The following is a 10,321-nucleotide window of genomic DNA, read 5'->3' on the forward strand; positions in this document are numbered from 1 at the left end:
GTTGAATGATGATGGAAGTATTTTCTTTTTGGGGATTTTCTTTCTTTTTGGGTGACCCTGCCTCGGTGGGAGACGGCCGACTTGTAAATACACACACACACACACACACACACACACACACACACACACACACACACACACACACACACACACACACACACACACACACACACGAAAAAGTGCAAAGGTTTGCAACAAGACTAGTCCCAAAGCTAAGAGGTATGTCCTACGAGGAGATGTTAAGGGAAATCAACCTGACGACACTGGAGGACAGGAGAGATGGGGGGACATGATAACAACATACAAAATACTGAGAGGAATTGACAAGGTGGATAAAGACAGGATGTTCCAGAGATGGGACACAGCAACAAGGGGACACAGTTGGAAGTTGAAGACACAGGTGAATCACAGGGATGTTAGAAGTACTTCTTCAACCAGAGTAGTCAGGAAGTGGAATAGTTTGGGAAGCGATGTAGTTGAGGCAGGATCCATACATAGCTTTAAGCAGAGGTATGATAAAGCTCATGGTTCAGGAAGAGTGACCTAGTAGCGACCAGTGAAGAGAAGGGGCCAGGAGCTTGGAATCGACCCCTGCAACCTCAACTAGGTGAGCACACACACACACACACACACACACACACACACACACACACACACACACACACACACACACACACACATATATATATATATATATATATATATATATATATATATATATATATACAGATGTATTTATATATACATATATGCAGTTATTTACTAGACTTATTTTCTTGACAATTTCTAATCTTTAATATTAATACACTTCTCTCGATTAATAATGAAATCAGTTCATTATTCCTTTGTAATATTTATTTTTAGTTTAGATAATAAAAATGATCAATTTTCCATACTGTCTTTTGACCCGCTGTTCATTATTGTGCGTGACTTGTATTGTTGTTGTTCAACGTCACTGTCCTTTTCATGACGATTAGACTTACAATGATGGCGATAGCCTCATGATGATAGACTCATAAGGATAAACCTATAACAATAGACTCATAACGATAGACTTGTGACAAAAGAATAATGACAAGAGACTCTTAATGATAGACTCTTGACCATAGACTCAGAACGACACTCATTAAGATAAACTCTTGACGATAGACCCATGACGATAGACTCATGCCGATAGACTCATGATGAAATAGACCTAATAGCGCCTTCTTCTGTGCCGGATCTTAAATAACATTGAGCCTGGATTCATAAGGAGTTATGCCTCGTTCCTGGGATAGTCGAGTGAATTGGGATAAAGTCAAGTCATTATTTCTTCCCAATTCACATACTTAATTAACTGGGTAACTTGTGAATCTCGCGTCTAGAGGGTGGAAGATCAAACCCTTCCTGCATGACACACGTGGGATGTAATATATAAAATATTCACTATCTTAGTGGGACAGAAGTATTCTCTAGACATCTCCAGGTTTAGGTGGGTTCGGGAGCAAGGTTGTGTATTCAGGTTCAAAGTTAATTGTTTTAAGTAGAATAAAATTCAGTACCGTGGATGAAGCAGTTCACAGTTTGGAGAGAGAACTTCAGACATTTCTATTCACACTGGAGTATTATAAAGCTCAACTCTAACTTGATAAATTTTCCAGGTTTGAGCTGAAACGTAGTCTAAAATTGTCTCTCCATATTGTGGCTTTGTTGTTTCTTATCCAGTTTAACTCATGGAAAAGGAAGTTATTGTGGTAACAGAAGAAGGTAGCGAGACAGTTCTCTTCCCTTCAGTTCCTCCTGTTGTTACCTCTCACAAGCTACATCCTTCTCTTTCCTGTACAGATAAGGCCGATAATGAGATATCCCACGATGCCCTTGTCCTCCTCATGAACGCTCTCCTGCAGGACAATACTATAGACGAGGAACTAGGTAACCATATTGCTGGAGAGGCAGGCACCACACATGACTACATGGTGGCACTGACTGCCTTCCCAAGACTCAGTGGGGCTGGCACTAACACCACAGCAACCACCACCACCACCACCACCACCACCACAACCACCGCCATCCCCACTACTATGTTACCCAACATTACCCAGACCAGAGGCCTTTTTGACTTCCTGGCTAATCCTTTCGGTAAGTATGTCAATAAGTCAACAAAAGTTAGGCATCTGTCTACCATGGCAAACAGTGAGTATATGTACGGTGCAGTTAGGTATGAAATGCTAGAATTTAATAAATTTGAAATTTATATATATATATATATATATATATATATATATATATATATATATATATATATATATATATATATATATATATATCGTGCCGAATATGTAAAACTGGTCAATTAGTAAGAACTCATTTAAAATTAAGTCCTTTCTAAAATTTTCTCATATACGTTTAAAGATATATTTATTTCATTGATGTTAATGTAAAAATTTATAATTTTGCACTAAAAGAATCTTAGAAAACTTACCTAACCTTATTATAACAAGAACAATTTATTTTAGCCTAACCCAACTAAATATATTTTAGATTTGCTTACAATAATTTAATACTAAACAAACACAGTGAAATATATTTTTTTCGTCAGGTTCAGAATGATTTTGGCGAAATTATTGCATACACAATTTTTCACTTGTCCTATATGGCGTTGCTATTTAAGCCAAGATCGCAAGTTCTGCCTATTCGGCACGACATATATATATATATATATATATATATATATATATATATATATATATATATATATATATATATATATATATATATATATATTAATCACGAAACAAGTGATTTTGAATCGTTAACAGAACTGCGGCTTGGCCAGGACTCGATCCTGCGTTCCCATGCCTGACCCTATGAGAACTGAGAATGTATGTATGTATATATATATATATATATATATATATATATATATATATATATATATATATATATATATATTTTTTTTTTTTTTTATTATCACACCGGCCGATTCCCACCAAGGCAGGGTGGCCCGAAAAAGAAAAACTTTCACCATCATTCACTCCATCACTGTCTTGCCAGAAGGGTGCTTTACACTACAGTTTTTAAACTGCAACATTAACACCCCTCCTTCAGAGTGCAGGCACTGTACTTCCCATCTCCAGAACTCAAGTCCGGCCTGCCGGTTTCCCTGAATCCCTTCATAAATGTTACTTTGCTCACACTCCAACAGCACGTCAAGTATTAAAAACCATTTGTCTCCATTCACTCCTATCAAACACGCTCACGCATGCCTGCTGGAAGTCCAAGCCCCTCGCACACAAAACCTCCTTTACCCCCTCCCTCCAACCCTTCCTAGGCCGACCCCTACCCCGCCTTCCTTCCACTACAGACTGATACACTCTTGAAGTCATTCTGTTTCGCTCCATTCTCTCTACATGTCCGAACCACCTCAACATACACACACACACCTGTGTGTGTGTGTGTATGTGTGTGTATGTGTGTGTGTGTGTGTGTATGTGTGTGTGTGTGTGTATGTGTGTGTGTGTGTGTGTGTGTGTGTGTGTGTGTGTGTGTGTGTGTGTGTGTGTATACGTGTGTGTATACGTGTGTGTATACGTGTGTGTGTGTGTATACGTGTGTGTGTGTGTATGATGAGTTTTCAACTACCACTGTTGTGAAATGGTTACATCAGCCACCACTATCCGTGACGCTACGGTCTCATCTTGGTTCCACTGACCTTCAAAATTAATGTTGAGTTGTCTTGTGAATATCGACTTAAGGAGACTGTCGTATTCACGCCATGTTGTTTTGGTTTGTCATACGTGAGTGTACATCTTATGAAATGTGTCATTCATTGTTTCATCTTCGAGAATTGCGTCACTAGCATGAATTCCAAGAGAGGCTCTGAGAAGGATGTTACTCGTAGGGGCAGTGGTTACCTGGAGGTTACCTGGAGGTTACCTGGAGGTTACCTGGAGGTTATTCCGGGGATCAACGCCCCCGCGGCCCGGTCCACGACCAGGCCTCCCGATGGATCAGGGCCTGATCAACTAGGCTGTTACTGCTGGCCGCACGCAGTCCGACGTACGAGCCACAGCCCGGCTGATCCGGCACCGACTTTAGGTATCTGTCCAGCTCTCTCTTGAAGGCAGCCAGGGGTTTATTGGCAATTCCCCTAATGCTTGATGGGAGGCTGTTGAACAGTTTTGGGCCCCGGACACTTATGGTGTTTTCTCTTAGTGTACCAATGGCGCCCCTACTTTTTATTGGCGGCATTTTGCATCGCCTGCCCAGTCTTTTACTTTCGTAGGGAGTGATTTCTGTGTGCAGATTTGGGACCATTCCTTCCAAGATTTTCCAAGTGTAGATTATGATATATCTCTCCCTCCTGCGTTCCAACGAGTACAAGTCAAGTGCTTCCAAGCGTTCCCAGTAGTTAAGGTGCTTGACAGAACTTATACGTGCAGTAAAGGATCTCTGTACACTCTCTAGATCTGCGATTTCACCTGCTTTGTATGGAGATGTTAATGTACAGCAGTATTCCAGCCTAGAGAGAACAAGTGATTTGAAAAGGATCATCATGGGCTTGGCATCTCTCGTTTTGAAAGTTCTCATTATCCATCCTATCATTTTCTTTGCACGTGCGATCGTGGCACTGTTGTGATCCTTGAAAGTGAGATCCTCAGACATTACTACTCTCAGGTCCCTTACATTATTTTTCCGCTCTATTGTATGGCCGGAGTCAGTAGTATACTCTGTTCTAGTTATTATCTCCTCCAGTTTTCCATAACGGATTAGTTGGAATTTGTCTTCATTGAACATCATATTGTTTACCGTTGCCCACTGGAAAACTTTGTTTATATCTTCTTGGAGGTTAACCGCGTCCTCAGCAGATGACAGCCTCATGCAGATCCTAGTATCATCCGCAAAGGATGATACGGTGCTGTGGTGTATATCTCTGTTTATGTCTGATATGAGGATAAGGAATAAGATGGGGGCGAGTACTGTGCCTTGTGGAACAGAGCTCTTCACTATGGCAGCCTCCGATTTAACTCTGTTGACCACTACTCTTTGTGTTCGATTTGTTAGGAAGTTGAAGATCCATCTCCCCACTTTCCCAGTTATTCCTTTAGCACGTATTTTATGGGCTATTACGCCATGATCGCATTTGTCAAATGCTTTTGCAAATTCTGTGTATATTACATCTGCATTCTGATTTTCTTCCAGTGCATCCAAGGCCATGTCATAGTGATCCAATAGTTGTGAGAGGCAGGAGCGACCTGCCCTGAACCCATGTTGCCCTGGATTGTGCAGATTTTGGGAATCCAGGTGATTTGCAATCCTGCTTCTTAGCACTCTTTCAAAGATTTTTATGATGTGGGATGTCAGAGCTATTGGTCTATAGTTCTTAGCTAATGCTTTGCTGCCACCTTTATAGAGTGGGGCTATATCCGTTGTTTTAAGTGACTGTGGAATTTCACCCATGTCCAAGCTCCTCCTCCATAGTGTACTTAGGGCACGCGAGAGGGGTTTCTTGCAGTTCTTAATGAAAACAGAGTTCCACGAGTCTGGGCCCGGGGCTGAGTGCATAGGCATGTTGTCAATGGCTTTTTCGAAATCTATTGACTCACCTGGTAGTATGGATCTCACTACTTCGATTGCTTGCTAGTTCGCTGAGATTTCCCATTTGGATGGATTAAGGAGGAGTCCCATGTCCTGTTTCCATGTCTTCACCTGATCAAGATCTGCTTGAAGAGACTTCTTTGTGCCTGCCAGTGTACTGTCTTCCAGGAATCAGATGTAGCCAATATATTACATTTCACCGTCAGTGTCGTAGTGGTTTTTCCAGCCACTGCACGGAAGAGAAATGGAGTGAAAGAATCCTGTTGATTTGATTCTTCTCACGCAGAAGAGAAATATGTTCGATCGGCTGTTAATAGCATGTCTCTTTTCCGTAGATTAAATAATTTCTTGAAGTAACATTTTAATATTGCAGTACCTTCAGGAAGGTTATTGGTATAATCGTACGCCCTTGCCATATGAACCGCTGCTTCACTGCCGTGAGGAATCCCATACACAGTAGTGGTTCGGTAGAAACATCATGGCTTCCTCTCTGCGAGTACTTTCAATAGCAGCTTTTGAAATGAAGTGAAGGAGAGTGTTATGGCAATGGACCTAATTCCTCCAAAATCCTTTTCTGAGGCACAAGGGAATGTACCAAAGAAGAAAGGTTTAATTTCATCGGGAAACAGACCAACCTAGTTGACAGACCTTGTGATCTGGGGTAGGAGAGCCCGTAATCTCTACAAGAACTGAATTACTGAGGTTGGATTCCGGTGTAGCCACCAACAGAACCAGAAGGAAATGACACAATTGTTTTATAAACGTCTGATTTTGGCATAAATAGTGCTAACGCACTGGGGACAGTAGTGTCAGAACTGCTGGCGCCCCTTGATGTTCCTGGCAATGGAAATAGGTTAGCAGAGACTAGCCATCCAGGGAGGTACAAGTGTCCTGCCATATTCTGTGACAGGTAAACCTGTTGAACGTTTTTTTTTTTCTTAGTAATAGTGTCCTAGAAATACGTTGAAGATGATTATATTCGATTAATTCGAAAGGAAATAACCCAGAAGTTCCCAGAACGCCAGTTATTGTGGTTTATTTCCACTGGGGCCTTGTAGTCTTCTTCTCCAGGACGCGACCCAAGACAGACGGCTAACACACAGGTACCTACCTGCTAGTAAGTGAAGAGGGGCAAGAGGTACCAGGGAACAAATCCAACATTTCCACCCACCCTATAGTCGACCTGGAGTTACCTGGAGAGGGTTTCAGGGGTCAACGCACCCGCGGCTCGGTCTGAGACCAGGCTTCGTGGTGGATCAGAGTCTGACCAACCTGGCTGTTACTGCTGGCCGCACGCAAACTAACGTACGAACCACAGCCCGGTTGGTCAGGTGCTGACTTTAGGCGCCTGTCCAATTGTCAGCATAGTTGCTGATCCCTGTGTTATATAGCATAGCATATTAGTATCATCCATGTGCTTTAGATAGGAGATCCCTTGTAGGCCTGTGACTTTGTGACGTCACGGGATGCGCATGTGTAGGCTCGTACCTCTGCCTATCTCTCACTCGGCGTAGACACCCAGGCGAAGACAGGCAAGGCACTGGGCTCCAGTTCCCATCATCTCAGTCTGACAATATATCGTAACCATCCAACGAGTGTCTACCTTCAACCCTCGATATCTCCATTTAAGAACCCCTACGATACAATGCCTTCTTGAAGACAGCCAGGGGTCTATTGGTAATCCCCCTTATATAAGCTGGGAGGCAGTTGAACAGTCTTGGGCCCCGGAAACTTACTGCGTTGTCTCTCAGTGTACTCGTGGCGCCTCTGCTTTTCATAAGGGAAATGTTGCATCTCCTGCCAAGTCTTTTGCTTTCATTGGGAGTGATTTTCGTGTGCAAGGTTGGTACTAATCCCTCTAAGATTTTCCAAGTGTATATTATCATGTATCTCTCACCTGCGCACCAGGGAATACAAATTAGGGCCTTCAGCCGTTCCCAATAATTTAGGTGCCTTATCATACTTATGTGTGCCGTGAAAGTTCTTTTTACACTCTCAGGTCAGCAATTTCACCTTCCTTGAAGGGGGCCGTTAGTGTACAGCAGTATTCCAGCCTAGAGAGAACAAGCGATTTGAAGAGAATCATCATGGGCTTGGCGTCCCTAGTTTTGAAGGTTCTCATTATCCATCCGATCATTTTCCTAGCAGATGCGGTAGATACATTGTTGTGGTCGTTAAAGGCAAGATCCTCTGACATTATCACTTCCAGGTCCTTCACATTACATTTTCGCTCTATTGTATGGTTAGAATTTGTCGTATACCCTGATACAGTTTTAATTTTCTCAAGTTTTCCATATCTGAGTAGTTGAAATTTCCCTTCATTGAACTTCATGTTGTTTTGAGCGGCCCATTTGCAGATTTGGTTTATGTCCGCTTGGAGTCTTGCGGTGTTTTCGATGGAGGTCACTGTCATGGCAATCCGGGTGTCATCCGCAAAGGAAGACACGGAGCAATGGCTTACATCTCTGTCTATGTCAGATATGAGAGTGAGGAATAGAATGAGGAGTACTGTGCCTTGTGGAACAGAGCTTTTCACCGTAGCTACCTCAGACTTTACTTTGTTTACTATTACTCTTTGTGTTCTATTTGTCAGGAAGTTATAGATCCATCTACCAAATTTTCCTGTTATTCCTTTATCACGCATTTTGTGCGCTATTACACTATGGTTACATTTGTCGAAAGCTTTTGCAAAGTCTGTGTATACTACATCTGTATTTTGTTTGTCCTCTACAGCATCCAGGACCTTGTCATAGTGGTCCAGTAGCTGGGACTGGCAGGAGCGACCTGCTCTAAACCCGTGTTACCCTGGGTTGTGTAAATGATGGGTATCTAGGTGGTTCGCGATCTTGCTACTTAGAACCCTTTCTAAGATTTTTTTGATATGGGATGTTAATGCTATTGGTCGGTAGTTCTTTGCAATTGCTTTACTGCCATCTTTGTAGAGTGGGGCTATGTCTGTCGTTTTTAGTGAGTGTGGGATGAAGGATGAACCATGTGTCCATGCTTCCTCTCCTTAGAACGCTGAAGGCACACGACAAGGGCTTCTTGCAGTTCTTGATGAACACGGAGTTCCATGAGTCTGGGCCTAGGGCAGATTACATGGACATGTCATTTATTACCTTTTCAAAGTCTTGTGGTGTTAGGATAATATCCGAGATTTTTGAGATGACCAGATTTTGGGTCTCATTCATAAAGAACTCATTTGGATAGTCGAGCCTTAGTCTGGCTAGCGGCTCGCTGAACACTGAGTCGTATTGGGACTTTAGTATCTCACTCATTTCTTGGCTGTCATCTGTGTAGGTCCCATCTCGCCTAAGCAGGGGCCCAATGCTGGATGTTGTTTATCCCTTAGATTTGGTATAAGAGAAGAAGTATTTTTTTCAATTTCCTTTATGGCAATTCTTGTCTCCTGCAAGATTTCTTCAGCTTAAGTTCGATATTTGATCATAAGGTTGTGAACTGAAGGCTGCAGAAAACAATATGAAGTTCAACGATGAGAAATTTCAATTACTCAGATATGGTAAACATGAGGAAATTAAATCTTCATCAGAGTACAAAACAAATTCTGGCCACAAAATAGAGCGAAACACCAACGTCAAAGACCTGGGAGTGATTATGTCGGAGGATCTCACCTTCAAGGACCATAACATTTTATCAATCGCATCTGCTAGAAAAATGACAGGATGGATAATGAGAACCTTCAAAACTAGGGAGGCCAAGCCCATGATGACACTCTTCAGGTCACTTGTTCTATCTAGGCTGGAATATTGCTGCACTCTAACAGCACCTTTCAAGGCAGGTGAAATTGCCGACCTAGAAAATGTACAGAGAACTTTCACGGCGCGCATAACGGAGATAAAACACCTCATTTACTGGGAGCGCTTGAGGTTTCTAAACCTGTATTCCCTGGAACGCAGGAGGGAGAGATACATGATTATATACACCTGGAAAATCCTAGAGGGACTAGTACCGAACTTGCACACGAAAATCACTCACTACGAAAGCAAAAGACTTGGCAGACGATACACCATCCCCCCAATGAAAAGCAGGGGTGTCACTAGCACGTTAAGAGACCATACAATAAGTGTCAGGGGCCCGAGACTGTTCAACTGCCTCCCAGCACACATAAGGGGGATTACCAACAGACCCTTGGCAGTCTTCAAGCTGGCACTGGACAAGCACCTAAAGTCAGTTCCTGATCAGCCGGAATGTGGCTCGTACGTTGGTTTGCGTGCAGCCAGCAGCAACAGCCTGGTTGATCAGGCGCTGATCCACCAGGAGGCCTGGTCACAGACCGGGCCGCGGGGGCGTTGACCCCCGAAACTCTCTCCAGGTAAACTCCAGGTAAACTTGCAATGAGCCACACGCAAAATGATAAATGCATGAATATGCATACCTCATACCACACATGCTGTGTATCACATGCTGGAAGGGCTTGTGTAAGTTTTCCAGGAATACCGATTATTTTCATAATAAAATATTGGGATATGTCACTGCTGAACGTAGGCATATTTGACTAGGAGGGCCTAATGCTCGCTTTTATAATTATTATTATTATTATTATTATTATTATTATTATTATTGTAAAAAGTAAAAACCCCATAAAAATCAGACAGGGAAGTAACAACAGGTTAATTCACCCACAATAAATCATTTTTATTTTTATCATGAGGCGCTATATTCGTCATGAAGGGAAGGGTAGCTTCAGTTCCTCACCCAGCAATGGAATGGCTGTAATCATAAT

The 10,321-nt window shown here is 42.4% G+C and overlaps 1 protein-coding gene across 4 annotated transcripts in view; it reads left to right on the forward strand.

The window, feature by feature from the left end:
• The window catches only part of LOC128689868 (serine protease 42), a 204,539-nt gene that overhangs the window by 74,505 nt on the left and 119,713 nt on the right, over positions 1-10,321 (forward strand). For all 4 annotated transcript variants that reach the window (XM_070087554.1, XM_070087555.1, XM_070087553.1 and 1 more), the window contains exon 3: positions 1,825-2,118. In XM_070087554.1, the coding sequence (XP_069943655.1) occupies positions 1,825-2,118 (294 nt within the window). The remainder of the gene's footprint in view (positions 1-1,824; positions 2,119-10,321) is intronic.

This window comes from Cherax quadricarinatus, chromosome 22, assembly GCF_038502225.1.
Source record: "Cherax quadricarinatus isolate ZL_2023a chromosome 22, ASM3850222v1, whole genome shotgun sequence".
NCBI classification, from domain to species: Eukaryota; Metazoa; Arthropoda; class Malacostraca; order Decapoda; family Parastacidae; genus Cherax; species Cherax quadricarinatus.